Source organism: Cicer arietinum, chromosome 1, assembly GCF_000331145.2.
Source record: "Cicer arietinum cultivar CDC Frontier isolate Library 1 chromosome 1, Cicar.CDCFrontier_v2.0, whole genome shotgun sequence".
Lineage (NCBI taxonomy): Eukaryota > Viridiplantae > Streptophyta > Magnoliopsida > Fabales > Fabaceae > Cicer > Cicer arietinum.
In genome coordinates, this window is record NC_021160.2 from 46878650 (window position 1) to 46897656 (window position 19007).

General features: G+C 27.5%; 2 protein-coding genes across 3 annotated transcripts; one reads left to right on the top strand and one right to left on the bottom strand.

Annotated features, from left to right (window-relative positions):
• The first annotated feature begins 1444 nt into the window (after positions 1–1444).
• LOC101488229 (kinesin-like protein KIN-14N) lies at positions 1445–7350 on the top strand. 2 transcript variants are annotated; one of them, XM_004487563.4, is made up of 17 exons: positions 1445–1698; positions 1837–2107; positions 2565–2709; positions 2804–2913; positions 3037–3156; positions 3270–3452; positions 3682–3891; positions 3978–4052; positions 4129–4275; positions 4349–4487; positions 4611–4720; positions 5011–5172; positions 5295–5512; positions 5633–5714; positions 5807–5911; positions 6002–6106; positions 6880–7350. In XM_004487563.4, the coding sequence occupies exons 2-17, from the start codon at positions 1916–1918 to the stop codon at positions 7057–7059; spliced, it is 2283 nt and encodes a 760-aa protein (XP_004487620.1). In that variant the 5' UTR covers positions 1445–1698; positions 1837–1915; the 3' UTR covers positions 7060–7350. The 2 variants fall into 2 exon arrangements, with proteins under 2 accessions (XP_004487620.1, XP_004487619.1); XM_004487562.4 differs by having other exon boundaries at positions 1445–2107.
• A 1152-nt stretch (positions 7351–8502) lies between these two features.
• Positions 8503–10695, bottom strand: LOC101515473 (photosynthetic NDH subunit of lumenal location 3, chloroplastic). The gene is made up of 3 exons (XM_004487561.4): positions 10339–10695; positions 9426–9712; positions 8503–8679 (listed from the first exon to the last, which is right to left on the bottom strand). Exons 1-3 carry the CDS (start codon positions 10604–10606, stop codon positions 8563–8565), a joined length of 672 nt encoding a protein of 223 aa, XP_004487618.1. The 5' UTR covers positions 10607–10695; the 3' UTR covers positions 8503–8562.
• Positions 10696–19007: the final 8312 nt, after the last annotated feature.

Here is a 19007-nt window from a genome sequence, read left to right on the forward strand (position 1 = left end):
TAAAATGAAATATATTTTGCCACTTGATACAGCAAAATTTATATTAATTCTTAAATGTCATGTATTTCATATAAATAACATATTTTGAATAATAAAAATAAAAATTCATTATTAAGTTACTTACTCATCTTTACATTTACTAATTTACATATTTTATATATGTCCGTGTCCATTATTTTAAAAAATTTATTTCATTTAATCTAATTATTTAATTTAATTTTTTTAATAATTATTATTTTTATTTGTTTAAAATTAAAAGTATTGCTTTATAATAAGTTTTTTGGAAAGAAAAAAGATTATGTGTAGAATAAAAAAATAAGGCATCTGAGTAAGATTAAAGAATGGTGTTAGAGTCATACTTTTTATTAATAACATTTAGTCTATAAAAAAGTAGTTTTTAAGTTAAGTTAAAATTAGATTTTTTTAATTTTTTTATTGTAAATTATTTTTTTTAAGTCAACTTATTTTTTTTAATGTCAATAAAATTTATAAAATTTGATATATATATATAATATAACCATTTATTTATTAAAATCGTTATTTCCGTGCGGACGCACGGGTTACAGTCTAGTTTAAAAAGATACAGAGTCTCCATTGAGAGAACTACTATCAAATTATTGTTATCGAATAATTCAAAATTACTATTTAAGTAATTAATCTTAAATATAAAATTTATATTAAAAATTCTCAATTAAATAAATCTCACCTAAATTCTAAGATATAGCTTTATTCTATATCAATGTCACAATGTCTATACTTCTAAAATCATGGTAAATAAATATTAAATCGACAAGGGCATATTGTAGTTTAGAAAATTGTACGGTAACGGTTCATATGTTACAAAAAGCTAAACTTTTCGTATTACTTTCTTGTATAAATAAATAAATTGGGCATTTCTTATTTCATAAGGTAAAATATCACTATCATACAATTTAACTTATTAATTTTCTTTTAAACAAACAGTTTTTATAATGAACATAAAATATAGTACAACTACTAGTAATAAACAATTTTTTATAAAAGGATTTTATTTTTGGAGTATGTAATAATTAATGAATTGCATGGGAGAACGAATCTTACACGTGATGTCCAACAGATTATTTTAAAAGTTCAAAAAATAAAAAGCAGTAAAAATCTAAACTAAGTCCTCACTGACAAACAGTACCAAACACAATATAAACAGATCTACAAATCTATTGCAAGTTCATTTACCAACATCATAACAAGATAATAATTCTTATTATTTTTTTTATTAACTTAATGACCAAATTCACACATCTTAAATATAAATATAAAAAAGTAGAAAATACACACATATCAATATTTTGTAGTTACCAATTTAACTTAACTATATTTATGGGATAACAATAAAAATAACCTTTTTAAAATTTTCACCTCCTTTCTACTTTTTAAGTAACCATTTCTCTTTCTCTAAAAAAAATTGTGTGTATTGTTTGGATCATCACCGAATCTCTTCTCTTCTTGCTAAAGCAACACACTTTGATAGCTTGTTAGCTTTGAAGACAATCCATGGCCCCACAATACTAATCTCTCTCTCTCTCTCTCTCTCTCTCTCTCTCTCTATCTAACTTTCTCTCTCCTCACTCACTCATCAGTTAAGTTCTGAGCTTCAAAAACCACAACTTTGCCTCATAACGTCACTCACATTCACATCTTCCACCTCTTAAAACATCAAAGGTACAACCTTTTCTCTTTTCCCATGATTTATTTTCCATTTTAAGTAATGGGTTGTTGTTAGTTTTCACATTTGTTTAGTAGAACTGAAAAATGTCATCAAGGTTAAAAAAGTAATCTTTTTGATGTGGTTTTCCCAAGGTTGAGTGTGTGAGTGTGTGTGTGGTGATGAAACTTCTCATAATAGAGTGAAAAGGAATCAGAAAGAGAAAACAAGAAAATGGTTGGAACTCAGATTAATGGAAGAAGACTCTCTTTTGGAGTTGTAAATGGTGGACATGATCTTGGACCTAGTAGTACTCCACCAAGTAATGCTGGGTCTGATTATGGAAGCTTTATAGAGTTCACAAGAGAAGATGTGGAAACTTTGCTAAATGAGAAATCCAAAAGGAAAGATAGATTTAATTACAAGGTTAGTTGAAGTATTTTTGTGCCTTCAATTTTATTGAATTTATATGATATATATATATATATATAATATATTTCTTCATTGTTTGTTTTTGTTGTTTGGGGTTTGAGTTAAAAAATGTTGGGTATGACTCATAGTTTCGTGACGAGTGTATGAAGTAGGGAGTATTTGAACACAAATTGTAATCTGTAACCCTAAGCTTGAATTATATTAGAAAGATACTGCAACCGTTCTTCAATTAGAGACATAGACACAATTGGCTGAATTCTGTGATGAAATCTGTGTTTTTTTGTTTGTGTTCTTAGTATTTATTTTCTTTTGAACCGGGGTTGTTGTTCTAACAATAAGCTATATGTTTCTTCATTGTTTGTTTTGGCTGTTTGAGGATTTAGATCAAAGGGGATACAGTGTTTTATCACTACCATATATATTAATTAGCATTATACTTTGTGTTTTTTAGGAAAGATGTGAAAATATGATAGATTATATAAAAAGGCTTAAGGTTTGCATAAGATGGTTCCAAGACCTTGAACTGAGCTACTCATTAGAGCAAGAGAAGTTAAAGAGTTCATTGGAATTATCCCAGCAGAAATGCATGGAAATCGGTAAGTATTATTGTTATATTAATTTTTCCTTTTTTGTTTTTGGAAAATCTTCACTTTTTGTGTATTAATGTGGTTTAATTCATTTAAATTGCAGAGTTGCTGCTCAAAATCAAGGAAGAAGAGCTGAATTCAATTATCACAGAAATGAGAAGGAGTTGCACTAATTTGCAAGAGAAATTAGTGAAGGAAGAAACTGATAAATCGGTGAGTAAAATTTTTCAAGTCAGTGGAATTTCAAGAGTGAATCTGTTTTTGCTTTTGTGCACAATGCAATGGAAATGTTGATAATAATAAATTTATCCTTTTTATTACCTTTGGAAACTCAAGGCTGCAATGGAATCTCTTATTAAAGAGAGAGAGGCTAGGCTTGACTTTGAAAGGTCACAAACTACACTATCTGAAGATCTCGGTCGAGCTCAACGTGAGCTTCAAACTGCTAATCAGAAGGTAGAATAAGTACAATCTCAATTCAATATATTCTAAGTACTTCTTATTCGATATCTAAAGTCTTATCAGGAAATAATCCTTTTACAAATGCATACATCAACGTATTTCTGCAGATAGCGTCACTCAACGACATGTACAAGCGATTACAAGAGTATATAACAAGCTTGCAGCAGTACAATGGAAAACTTCATTCTGAGCTTTCTTCAGTTGAAGGTGAACTCAAGCGTGTAGAGAAAGAGAAAGCGACCGTAGTGGAAAATCTCACCATGTTAAAGGGCCAACTTACTTTGTCTATGGTGAGTATTATGCTTTGGTGTTTGAATTGTTTCAAGTTGGAAGAAAAATAAACTTTGAACATATTCATTCTTATGGCTAATTCATTCTTTTCTTTTTGCTAATTGGAATGTTTAAGATGAAGATGATACTTTTAGAATATATTGAATGTGATGAATTATTGGAAAAAAGTTTCGACGTTTTTCAATGACTGAACTATGTCTTATAAAGTTTCATTGATTGTTTCATTAGGCTTCTCAAGAAGAAGCTACAAAACAGAAGGAAGCTTTTTCTAGCGAAGTTGCGTCCCTTAGAGTAGAGTTGCAACAAGTGAGGGAGGACCGAGACCGCCAAATATCTCAAGTGCAAACTTTAAGTACTGAAATAGTGAAGTTTAAAGATTCTACAGAGAAATCTGGCTCTGAATTGAACAACTTGACCATGAAAACAAATGAATTGGAGGTTGGTTTATATCGTGTTTCTTCGTATATATCAAATCCTTTTGCTATTATGTAGACATGAAACGAGACTATGATTTTTCTGTGCAGGCAAAATGTACTTTGCAAGATAATCAGGTGAAGGAATTACAAGAGAAGCTAACAATTGCGGAAAACAAACTCGAGGTGATGTGGTGTAAATTTGGAAGAAAGATCGTTTCGTTGAACTTATGATATATAATGGTTTTTGTTCTTAATCCAGGTTTGTGATATATCTGCAATTGAGACGAGAACAGAATTCGAAGGACAACAAAAACTTGTAAATGAGTTACAAAGACGATTGGCAGATGCGGAATACAAACTTATAGAAGGGGAGAAGCTGAGGAAAGAATTACATAACACCATTTTGGTAACTCACTAAGCCAAAATTTGTTGATAACAAAAACATTGAAAGAACTTTTTACTAATTTACATTTTGACAGGAACTGAAAGGTAACATCCGGGTGTTCTGTCGAGTGCGGCCTTTGTTACCTGATGAAGGTTGCAGCACAGAAGGAAAGATTATATCTTATCCTACCTCCATGGAAGCTTCGGGACGCGGCATTGAATTGGCACAAAATGGTATGTCTCATGATGCAATTTTTCGTTGTAGTTTTTTTTCTTTTTCTGGTTGACGTATCATTGTAGTTTTTCATTTTATGCTTGTTCTAATCATTATGTTGTTATTTATGTTGCTATTTTTAGGCCAAAAACATTCTTTTACATTTGATAGAGTTTTTGCACCTGATGCTTCACAACAAGAAGTTTTTACAGAAATTTCACAGCTTGTGCAAAGTGCTCTTGATGGTTACAAGGTAATTTCTAAGTTTATCTTTTTATTCCTTGTTTATCATTTCAAGTTATATTATATGCATGACTATCAATTTGTATACATACATGGTTAGCTCCAATGATTCTTGAAAAAGAAATGCTTCAAAAGTAACGAAATATGTGATTAGCTATTTACACACCATACCTGTCTGATTTTCGTCAAATGCAGAGTTAACCATTTCATACACCTTCAAAATTATGGCACATTGGCATTTGTTACTTTCATACTATTTAACATTGCTCATCTTGAAATTTGAGACATTTTCTTTTCCAGGTTTGTATTTTTGCATATGGTCAGACAGGTTCCGGAAAAACCTATACAATGATGGGCAGGCCCGGACATCCCGGAGAAAAAGGCTTGATACCTCGTTCGCTAGAACAAATATTTCAAACACGGCAGTCACAGCAACCGCAAGGATGGAAATATGAAATGCAGGTGATAAAGTTAAAGAGTATTTTTATTTTTTTGTAAGTTCACCTATAATCATTACAATGTTTACATGTTTTTAAACACGATGTTGAGATCTAATAAGGTTTTTATTCATTAATTTTTAACAGGTGTCAATGTTGGAAATATACAACGAAACCATTCGGGATTTGTTGTCTACAAATAAGTCCTCATCAGACGCAACTCGTGTAGAAAATGGTACACCTGGGAAGCAATACACGATCAAACACGATGCCAATGGAAACACACATGTTTCTGATCTTACAGTGGTGGACGTTCAAAGTGTAAAAGAGGTCGCGTTTCTTTTAAATCAAGCGGCAAACAGCAGGTTATTACTTCGGATAAGATCTTTTGCAATTTGATGCATTTTTTCGCCTACAAGTTAACATACATTGCTTTTGGATGGAAAATTTGACTATATTTGTTTTTCTGTTTTATTTCTATTTAGATCTGTGGGGAAAACTCAGATGAATGAACAATCTTCAAGAAGCCATTTCGTATTCACACTTCGAATATACGGTGTAAATGAGGTATGAATGTTTCTCCTCTATTAATCATTGAAAATTTGAAACCATGTTTCTTCTCATGCATCAAATTGAAACCAATCTCTTTGTTCTGCTAGAGCACTGACCAACAAGTACAAGGCATTCTAAATCTCATTGATCTTGCCGGGAGCGAGCGTCTTTCAAGGAGTGGCTCAACCGGGGACCGATTGAAAGAAACTCAAGTGTGTAAAGACATGATATTTTCTAATTTCATATTGTTCTGCTTTTTTTATTTCTATACTAATCTAAACTTTCCTTTACTTTGTAATTAGGCAATAAATAAAAGTTTGTCATCATTAAGTGATGTTATATTTGCCTTGGCCAAGAAGGAAGATCATATTCCATTCAGGAACTCAAAGCTTACATACCTACTTCAGGTGATTTTTCTTTAATATGAATCTTAATCATATTATATTCCATAATAATGCTGCAATTTTCTAAACTTTGAAGAATGATTAGCATCTCTAAATACTAATAGTCATAAAAAAAATTAATGTTTTATCGTATACTCTAAGTCTATGTTTGGTTCCAAGTTTGTAACTCTTAGAATCATGTTTGGGTTAGTCAAACATCATTTGACTATAAATTGTTATGTTTGGCTTCTAGCTTCAGAGTTTATTCTAATCTCAAAATCAATTCTACCAAAAAAAATATTTCTAGCTTCTGTGATATCGTAGAATTAGTTCTCAAATTTAATGACATATATAGACACACAAAAGCTATTCTAATCCATATTATCCAAATATAAATCACTTTACATTTTTGCTTTATATGAAACAATGACTTTATGATTTTCAACCAAAATCAATTTTATAAAATAAGTTATGTCTAGAGTGATTCCAGACACATAAAATTGATTTGACATATTTGGGTGATCTCGATTGAAATTGATTCTAACTTGAAGTTATGATTTGCAGGCTTTGACTCAAAACGTGATTTAAATCAGTTATTTGTGTGCGCATAAAGTCCTTTTAGTGATATGCATTGTTAATTTGTTATAATTTCCCATTTGTATACCATAAATGAATAATATTGTTAAGATAGACATCATAGATAATCCAAGTAGTAGATTGCAATATAGCAGATTGTTTTTCACAATATTGATTGTATCTTTGACATGATCTAATTTATTCACTGCTATGTTGAACAGCCTTGTCTAGGTGGAGACTCAAAAACATTAATGTTTGTAAACATCTCTCCTGACCAAGCTTCAGCCGGAGAATCACTCTGCTCGCTCCGGTTCGCTTCAAGAGTCAATGCTTGTGAAATTGGGACACCTCGGCGTCAAACCAATGGTCGCCCTACAGAATCTCGCCTGAGCTATTTCTAATCTTTACACAGATGAAATCATGAATATATATTGTTTAACCTATTTGAATGAGTCAATATGGCTGGCCTATGTGACTACTAAAATAACCAAAAAATAGCTTTAATTCTAACATCATCATACATATAGTTTGTATAGTGAAGAAGTTAAGTATGGATTAAGTTAAAAACATGCTCCTGTTCTATTAGTTCCATTTTGCAATTCTGATTTATGTTGTAAAATCATAATCTCACTCCACTTACCGTACATTATATATTATTATTATTATCAGTAGACAACTAGACATATTTCTCAGTCTCAGAAATTTTCAAAATATTGAAGTTTGTAAAACATGTTACAAATTCAAATCTAGTTTACCATGGAAAATAGTCAGTTTAATAATATCGGTTTAGCTAAACTTTTCGGACAAACATGTTATAAAATTTAAGAATCAAATTGAAAGTCGATATCTATATAATGTTTTTTAAGAGAGAAAGATATTAATGTATTTTTCTAGATGAAATATACAAGCAAGTTGCGTGCGTGTACATTAGTAAGTTTAATATTATATTTGTTAACGTATCTTTCTATTAAAAATATGATGATTATTATTCTTTTGAAAGTATGTTTATAAATTGATGGATCACCTGCAATATATATGTTGACGTATTAACTGGCAGCATATAGCTAAACTTGATGGTCGTGAGTCTCATTCTAAGCTTGAGTTCTTGGAAAATAAGCAACACGTATACAGCATTTAATTTGTCAATTAATTAAATCGTACCTTGTGGTGAAGTGTCAATTTCTGATATATATTATAACCAAGTCAAATTTATGAGACTTCCTAACTTCTACAAACTCCAATACATGTGCCAATTGTGGGGATGTGAGCATAGTATCTAACTTTGTTTCTTTGAGAATTTGGATCCAGTTATTAGGCATGAAACATTTACTTTTGTTATTACCTTTCCTAAAACACCATAGTAATTTGGAAGTATATTTGAGGAGTAAGTAAAATTTGACCAAAGATTGATCCAGTTATGTTTTAATTTACTAAAACTCATTAATTATTTGAGCTCAATCACTTACGTATGAAACATTTTTGCCAAACAACAATGTTGTATACATCAGTTTATAACTGACAACTTTGTAATTTTCTATCTTAACCTTCTAATTTGAAGAAAAAAGTTAATCTAGAGTTCGATTAGACAACAAATAAAATTTGTTCAATGATTATTATATTTTGAGATCGAATTGACAATTCTGTAATTGATGCAAAAGAAAATAAGATGGAGAAATATGCAGTGGACTACCTTTGTGAAAAATCTTCCCATTACAGATTATACTTGAAAAGGTAGTGAGGTAAGGACACTATCATACATTTGACAATTTTTCTGAAATTCATCTATGCATAACATTTATCTATCTACATGGTAAACATTATTATCTTGAATCAACACAGAAAAGTAAAAAAAACAAAATTGGTTTTGATAAAAGCAATAGTAACACAGCTTGATTAAAATCATGTCAAATTGTTTTATACATTATAGTCATCCTGTCCATGACATCTTTAAGCATAACTTCAGTTTCCTTATAGCATGCTTGTGTTTCAGATAGGTTTTTGTTCCTTGAAGCTTCTTCAAGCTGTCATTACATAAATAAATTCAATTTGTTAATCCAAAAGCTATTCACATAGTTCTAAATTGCATTCAGATAGTTCCAAATTGCAGTGTAGAACAACAATTGCAGCTGCAACATAATTGGGGCCATAATTACGGTTGCATCAATCACATTTGTCTTCAATTTTCTACAATATCAAGGACCACAACACAACTATAACCACAATAGTGACCATATCAGTCACATTTGTCTGCAATTTTCTACAATGCAACTGCGACCGCAATTGTAGTTGCATCAGTCATATTTGTTTATAATATCAACTACAACATAAGGACACCAATGCAACCCTACATAACTGCAATTTAAAACAAAGACTTAATTGCAGTTTTGGTCCCCCTATTTTAGCTGAATCGCAAAAGTAGTCCTCCTATTTTGTTTCTCTCCAGTTTTAGTCCCAAACAGAATTTTGGCCAAAATTTGATGAAATTTCATTTTTTAAAGCCGTACTACACCGATTATGATCATATATTTCAGGTACAATTGTTGCAAATGAGATCTTGAAGTATGATGTGACTTAAATAAATGCAAAAAAAATGAAAATTCAAAGTGTTGGACCAAAATTATGTTTGAGGGACCAAACTGGGAAAAAATAAAATGGGAGACTACTTTCGTGATTCAACTAAAATAGGGGGACCAAAACTACAATTAAGTCTAAAACAAACGAAAAATCATATCATATTCCATCTTGTGGGGGGTAAAAAAGAACATACCTTTTCAAAATTGTCAAACAATTTGTTAGCCATATCAGTTAGTTTCTGCTTATCGTCAACTGGAGCAGCAGAGATAACCTTGTCAAAATCAAAGTAGATGAAAGTAGATTTGAGTCTTAGGTACCTCCTCACATAGTTGAGTGTGTCTTGTGCAATCAAATCCGCCATTGCCAAAAGATCAAATGCATATTTCTTTATCCTAAGAACACTTCCTTTCGTACCAATATTTGCCATGTAAAGTTTCTTCTTAATAAATGAACGAGTCCCCGTTTTCTCATTTGCAATATCTAACCAAAATAATCATCATTCATATCAAAACATTATAGTAATAGAAGAAAAAAAAACACTCATATTTGTTACAATGACAAATATAATAATATCTTTAGATTAGCGGTGAACTTGGCAGAATTACACTGAATTTGCCACCGTAATTTTTACAAAAACTATACCTTGTAGTTTCAACAAAATTACAATGTCACCAAAATTTTTATAGTGATTCCCAACATGCACATAAACATTAATCAGACATAAAAGTAATGAAGCCAAAACTTCCACTCATTCTAATTAGCCATGGATGTATGCATGCAAGAACTATATATAGGACTTGTTTGAATAAACCATTAAACTAGTGCTTATATCATAAACTCTTATGTATAAGCTATTTTAATATCAAATGATAAAATATAGTCAATTTTATTTATGTCATAAAATCAAATTATTTTCATATAGGAACTATAAGTTGTTTTCTTAAGCTATATCTCGGCTTATCGACACATTATAATCTATTATCATAAGTTTTTCCTTAAAAGTGTTTGTGCAGCAGATAAACTCAAATAATTGAATCAAAACATACCATAATTAATTAATTTTGTCCTAATGTAAATGAATTAGTCATAAAAGAAATTAAGGTTACCATTAGTGACTGTAGGTTCTGGAATAGGTCCTTCAATCCAAAATCCATTATCCTTAGCTAATGAAATCTTCTCATTGAATTGCCATGTAAGGACTAAAGAAACAAGGCTTAATGCAGTTCCTCTTCTTGTAGTGTGAATTGAATCACATTCTGATAATTTCTTTGTAACTACTTGTCCTGTTTTAAGGGTCCTTTGTGCATTTGGAAGAAGACATGTAGTTGGAATTAAAGTTTTTGAGACACCATGCAAATTTGTTAGAGGAGCCATGTGTGTGAAGGAACTCAAATGAATGAGATTTTGAGAAATAATGACATTAAAGCTTTGGAATAAAATGTTTATTTTGTTATAATATCCATTTGGGAAGTGCTAGTGCTATGATATCCACTAGAAAGGATATCATTATTAAGGATGGTTTTGTAATTTTAACTCTTTTTTTTATGTCTATGGGCTTAATTTAGAGAGTGGCCTTAGAGTATCTCTTTTGGGCCTGGTTTTATCAGGACAAAATTATCACAAAAGTGGCAAATGAACCTCCCATTTCATAAAAAAAAAAAAAATTGTTTCTTTGTTAATTTTAACTTAAATTATTGACAATTCTTATTTATGTGTCACTTGTACGTAAGTTAATAATGAAAATAAACCATAAAATTGTTACTTTGTGGAGGTACATATTATTTGAGCAATATGGTTTTAGTAGATGAAATGTTATTTACTCTATTATAAAATTCAATATGCATTTTGACCATATAGAAATTAAATTCCTTATGTTTAGATTAATCTATTGTAGCTTGTGAAGTTTTATTTTTTTATATAATAAATCAATATATCAGTGTCAATATCTTATAAAATAAGCACTTCTATTGATGTGGACGTATTAGTGTGATATAATGCAAATCATCAAGACATAACCCCAAGCCACGTTGAATGTGTGCAATTGTGCGGTCTGGTGCCCGTATAAAATAGCCAACTTGTATTATTATATCGTAAAATATATTTTATTAGCTTAAATATAATTTATTGGTATTATTAAATTAAATTACAAATAATTAAATAATATGTTAACTATGAATGAGTTTAATTATATTTTAAATTTATTAAATTAAAACACTAAAAGTTGAATGACATGTTATCTATGAATTAATTTAATTATATTTTAAAATTAATATCACTAAATTTTTAAGTTTTATATTTTATATCTATTTTGAAATGAAATATTTTTTTATAATGATTATAACTAAAATTAAAATTTTAATTATAAAAATAATTTATTTAATTATTAGTATCAAAATTAAATAGATAAATATATTAAAATTCTTAATTTAATCGACTTTAATAGATATTATAGTAGTGTTCAAATGGTAAAATTATTGGTCAGTTCATATTCCTAGTACATACTCTTTTTATGGTAGTATAGTAGAACTTGTCAATTTTGGCCTTTAATATTTTATCTAATTATTTTGGTCTTTTCTTTTTTCTATTATTAATAATTTTTATATTTTATCTTTTATAAGTGATGTATTTTAATCTTTGTCACAATTACAACAAAAGCTATAACTATATTTTTGTCGGAAAAAAAGTTATTACAACATTTGGTCATTAGAAATACTTTTAATAATTGTCAATATTATGTATCCACTATAATCATTCTTTCAAAAATGCATGCATTTAATCACATGATTTAAAATATATGTAAACTCTTCGAAATGAGAATATTTATCAGAGTTCTCTATATTTTCATATCGTCTTTGTTAAAATTGCACATTTAACTTAACAACTGATTTAAAATGAAACATCAACGGTTCATAACAATAATCATTCTGTTATTTGAAAGGATTGTGATGAAGAAGACTAATATTTATCATTTATAAAAATCAAAATCAAAACAAGTAAAAATTAAATAAATGTAATTTATGAAACATTAAATAAAAAAAAATATAACTTGTATTTCAAGTCAAAATTGATTTTTGTTGAACTATAATAATTAATGATAAGATTAGCCATCGAAGTGACATGATGAACTATATCTCAAATTGCGAGATACCCACATGTACATGGATGAATGGGGTGTATGGGTGGCTTCCACCCCCATAAATAAATATTTGTTTAAAGAAACGTTACTTAATATTAGGTTTAATTGAAGTTTTAGTTATTCAATTTTTATTTATTTATGAAATTAATTTTTTTAAGTAAATGTTTTTGGTCAATCTCTTTGATATTTTAAATAAAAAGAAAATTTTACCATTAATTTTAGTAGTGTTGATACTCTTTAAATTGTGATTTAGACCGTAGAAAATTATATGTTTTAATTATGCATTTAAAAGAGAATAACTAGAATATTCTTTTTTAAAACCAAAACATTTTTCATTTCTGTTTTGTATGAGTGCTGGATTTTGACAGCTGTTGTGTATCATGTTTTTCTGCTCTATATGCGTGTTGCTTTTTGCAGACATGCAGTGTTGGTATTTTTTTCCGTGCGGTATTTTTTAATCATAAATCTGAATATTGATCTTGTTTTTTGTTCTTGATATTTTGTTTTGCCATTGTTGATTCTCTTTGAACGAATATCATGTTTTTCTGCTCTGTACGCATATTGCTTTTTAAAGACATGCATTGTTGGTATTTCTTTCCTTGCTGTATTTTTTAATCATAAATTTGAAGATTGATCTTGCTTTTTGTTCTTGATGTTTTGTTTTGCCTTTGTTGATTCTCTTTGAACGAATATGTCTAAAACAATCTTGTGTTTGTAATTTTATTGCTTTCATAATGAAGGCTAGTAATTTGTGATGAAGATTGACAATCCAAAACTATCTTGATTTAATGATAACTTTATTGTTTTGCATACCATAATGTTCTTGGATTTATCATTATTGAATGTAGTGAAAACCATAATGATCGTTGTTGCTGTTTTGAGAAGTGCTGAACTTAAGAATTTTTTACAGCTGTTTGAAGTCATACTTTGCTCTGTCACCTGCTCAGAGGTGCAGTTGCAGTGTTTAATCAAGTTTATCAAGATTATACTTGCTACTTGATCAATATGGAGAATGATCTTGTTTGTTTGATTACGATGCATAGTTTTTGCTTTTGTTTTGGAATGGATCTTTTTGATGGGATCTTGTATACATCTGGTAACTTTGTAAATGATGGTTTATCTGTAAATCAAAATCGATCTTTATCTTATTTCCTTCTTAAGAACAAGAACATTCTTGGTTTGAAGAAACTGAAGTTTATGAAGAACGATATCCATTTTTCCTGAATTCTATGATAACGTTTGTCGCGGCCTAAAATTTCGAGTTTTCATCGAATTCAATGGAGTCGCCACCAAAATTTATTTTAAAATAGGGAAAATATTGGGAAACCCTTAAAAATGTAAAAATGGTCTTTGAAACCAGATTTTGAGTTCGGGAGTCGATTATGCGTAGGGAAGGTATTAGCACCCTACGACATCCGTTAAAATACGGTTACCTTTAATTAATTGTGCAAAATTATATCAACTTAAATATATTTATTTTTCTTTATTATTAAATATGAATATAAATTGTTTTTTATAAATGTGATTTTTTGAGATAAAAGTGTGTTAAAAAAGAATGGAAAAAAGAAAGTTTTTATTAGTGTGCTTGACAAGAGTGTGATCTTGCTCCTACGTATCTCCCGGTGCGATGGAGAAATCAAAGCTACGTAGTTCTTGGTAAAAAAATGTGAATGCGTTGATTGCTTTTAAATAAATTGTATTTTGTTACTTAAAAAAATTAATTTTGACGAACATAAAAAAACTTGTTTGATTTGAATAATTATCTTAAAATATGAATTTTAAGACGATCGAATTGTACAACTCGTGTCTCAAAATCCAAGGAGTAAAAAGATGTCACATCTAATTTAATCCTCTTAAGAATATTTTATTTTTTATTTTTAAATTGAATTTCAAAACAAACAAATAGTTTAATTTGTATCTTAACAACTTCAAAAATAATAGTAATAATAGTAATAATAATAATAATTAAATAAATTTTTTTTTAAAAGGATAAGTTTTAGAGTTATCAAAATATATAATTTGTATTATGTAACTCCGAGATTAAAAGATTTTAATTAACTTTAAATAATTTTTATGATTTATTTGTTTATGAATTTTTAGTTTATTAAATCATTTGTGATTATGAGATTTAGAACCATCAAATTGTCACAATTTGTGTTCTAATAACTCAAAGATTAAAAAGATGTCACATCTAATTAACCTTACAATATTCGATTATAGTTTTATCTTTACCCTTTTAAAATAATAATAATAATAATAATTGATGTTAAAAATTAAATAAATTTAAATAATTCTACGAAATAAGCTCAATAATAAACACACCTAAAAATAAAATAAACGGTAAAAAAAAAATATAGACTTGTATTGTTATTTATTAAATAAATAAAAAATAAAAATACCAGATTAATAAACTAAAAACTATATACAAATTGTGAACTCTTTCAAATACTTTTTTAGTGAATCAAATGATGAAAACATAACTCATTTAATATTAAATAGCATATTAATATCATTTATAAGTGAAATGAATTATGTTTATTACTAATTAGTCATTATTTATATTAAATCAAATTAAATTATGTTAAATGACCATCATTATTAAATTAAATAATTATTATTATTTAAGTTAAATGAAATAAAATAGTAATTTACAGCATTACATACACACATGTTACTTGATATTGCCTCATGTGATATTAGAGAAAAAGAAAGTATGGATGGCAGGTTGCTAGTGTCATTTCTTATGCGAATACCAACACACTAATAATAGAGTTAGCAGTAGGATAACAAATGCTGAGGCCAGTAGTGATAATATGGGGAAATATCTTCACAAAATAATAATAAATAAAAACCAAAGAAATCATCATAGCCTTATAAGCCAAACCAGAGAAACAATAAAACTAAGATTTCAAACAAAACACCCAATGTCAAATAAAACAAAGTTTCCAACAAATCAAGCATTTCTTTCTAATCTTAGTTATTAACATAGTGATGTTTATATATTCCAAATAACATAAAGCACAACAAACTTAAAGAGAGTAAAAAAAAAAATACTTGCCTTTCTAAATATCTGCCACAATGAAGATGGAGGCTACGGCGCGACTGAACTGAAAGGTAGTAACGATCCTCTTATCTATCTTATCTTTTAATAGATTTTTGTCGGTTGTGTTGTTAAAATGAGTTTGAGTTTTGGTTATGGTTATGAATTGGTTTGAAGAAGGATTGTGGTGGACTTTTTCCAAAACGTTTCTTTATCTTCTATCTTTTGGTTTTTTACAACACTTTCTCTCTTTTTTCTTGATTTATTTCAGAAGCAAAGAAAATAAATCTTCTATTTTCGAAATCTCACCTCCCCCTTCAAATGAATTTTTATCTTCTTCTTATAGACTAAAATAGTGACCTGTTGTATTCATAAAATAAAACAAAGTTCTGAGTTTTATTTATTTGACAGCAACATGTCCATAAAATAAAAGAAAGTTATGGGTTATCATTGTTTTGCAGCAACTTGATGTCCATAAAATAAAAGAAAGTTATGCAAGTTTTACTACTTACCGTGAAAAGAAACAACCTGTGACATTAACAATGATTTTGTGATTGAGTGTAGGAATGATGAAGATATAATTGGGACATTAACAATGATTTTGTGATTGAGTGTAGAAATGGTGAAGATATAATTGGGATAAAATAAAAAATTAAAATTCAAAGATTAAAATTAAAAATAAAGGACGAATACTGATTATGTTTTTTTTTGTTTTTATTATTATGAAAATAATTTTTAATTATTGGGACAAAATTGAGATACTACAACGTTCTTCATTTATTTTGAATGTACTTGATCACCTTCTTCATGAAGATGTTATCTTGAAGATGTAATAATGATTGATATATGATATATTCATTTTGAGATTCTTTCATTATTGAGTAAATACTTATGCACTTTGATGGTGTGAATGAGTTATTGCTTGTTCACTCAAGTGCAATCATTAGTAGATCGCCATTCATAAAACTTAATCATTTGTTTCATAAGATTTGTTGTCATCAAAACATACGTCAAAAAAGATTTTACCTCAACAATTGGTCCCCTTATTTTAAAAGTTAAAAATTTTGTCAATGATGATGTAGGATGCTTTAGATAATGTGACATATAATACGATGATATAGAATGATTAACACCTGTGAAATTAGAATAAAATACCCTAAAAATTTAGCTTTTAACTTCGATTTTTTCCATATATTTAATTAAATTAATCATATATGAATAATTAATGCATCTAGATGATTCTATATCATAGAATTGTATGACACATCACTTAAAATATGTCAAATCGTCATTTTATAGTTCAAAAATATGAAGAAGTGACAAAAACTGTTGACTTTTAAAATAAATGAATCAATTTTATAAATTGGTAATAATAGAGAGACCAAAACTACATTAACCCTTAATATTATAATAAAATTTAATATGTATATATTATTAGTGTAAAATAGATTCAGATTAATTTTTGTGCATAGTGTAATTTTTTTTTACATATGTAACCAATTAAAACATGCTAAATAGATATTTGTCGAGATATTTTAACAATTAAGCTGAAAAATTGTATCATTTAGTGATTTGATTAATGCACGTGTAAAAAAAATTGCACTCTTAGTGTATATAAATTAAATTCAAATAGATTTCAATATAACTCAAATTAAATCACTCATTTAGATATTATTATATTACTTTTTAATTTAATTTATATACATCAATCAATTACAACCGTTATATTATTAATAATGTTTGACTTGTGTTATAACTATTTATAAAATCACTCACATAATTAGTCATAAATAGTTGACTGTGTAAATTTTTTTAATGTCAGTGCATGAAAATTAAACTCATTATTTTTTAAAATATTATTACAATAATTTTATATAATCTCTATTAGTAAAAATAATTTGTCCCCTTCAATTGATTTATGGATTTTCTTTTTTATAAAAAGCAAGTTAGTTTAAATTCAAAACATATTAAAATAATACTTTAATAATTTGTTAAAGTTGTTTTCATATTATTTTAGGATTTAATTTATATACATAATCAATGTAAAAAGTTTTATACTGCTATTTAATCACAACTGTTAAATTATTAAAGATATTTGACTTTTTATTATAACTATTTCTAAAATTTTGTCTATAAATAATTGTAATGTGTTAATAGTATAAAATATTTTATACTAACAATACATGACAATAAAATTCATTATTTATTTTTAATTAAACTCATTATTTTAATGTCACTATATTATGTTGTAATTATATAGAAATTCATGGCATATCACTTAAAGTTGAATTCTCAATATAATTAATTTGGTAAATGTTCAAAAATATGGGACTAGGTTACCCGCGCTACAACCACATAAACAAGATCATTTGACTGCTACACCACTTAAATACTTTAAAAAAAAGAAAATTAATTATGATTGAATTATAAATTTATGATTTTATAACAACAACAAAATATTTAGATAATTATAAAGGTACAATTTTCTATGATTAGCCTAAGGCATCAAAATTCTAAGATTCACGGATGATTTTGGTCCATCTAAATTGACCAAGTTGACTTAAGGTCCTTATTTAAACACATTTTAAAATTCGTTAATTATTAGAGTCTTATAAAATTATTCTCTCTTGGTGTGATAATTGAGCACTTAAATGTTAGTTAATCATTCTATTTTCTTTTACAAAACAGTGTATATCATATTTTTACACACACAATTTGCAGATGGTGAGATAAGATCATATATGGATATCAAAATTTTCTCTTAATTTTTTTTAATTTTTCTTATAAATAAAGAGGCAATTCTTACAACTTATTCTTTAAAAAAAATAATCATTTAAAAAAATTTAAAATAGTCACTTGTGAAAGTTTTAGTCTGTTTGCTATAAATTTTTAAAAAGATAAAAATCTAAAGAAAAAAAATTCTAAAAACTACTTAAATGAGAAGTTATTATTAGAAAATTTTCAACAAAAAAAAACATTTTTCATGTTTGATTTTTTGAAGAAAACAAATTTTAATTACAAAAATAAAAAGAAAACAATTCCTATTTTTCTTTTAAATCTCTAAAAAATATCTCTCAATTATTAAATAAAAAATCACTTTATTTTTTACTTTTTATAATATAACAAACATCCCATAAATTTTACCCAAAATATCTTTATTAATTTGGAATATACCTAATTCATTACCTGTATTTAATACTACCACATCTAAAACCAGGCTCAATGAATATCACATAAGAAAAACTTCCCTCCTTGTTATCAACCAACTACCCTAGTCATGTATAAAAGCTGGCAAATGACTTGACAACTAGCAATCACCAACATTATCGTTAATTTCAAAAATATTATTAATTATTTTTTCTATGATTTTAATTTTCATAAATCTATAAATCATCACTAATCATATGTGTTATTTTATAAATATTTATTATAAAAATTAAATATTATTAATTGTATAATTAATTAATAATATAAAACAAAATTATATACCAACAATGTATATAAATTAAATATTTTATTTATTTTTATAAGCATTCATAAAACAATCAAGGTTAGATTTCAATTAATTTTTAATTCAATGCATGGATCACGTTATTACC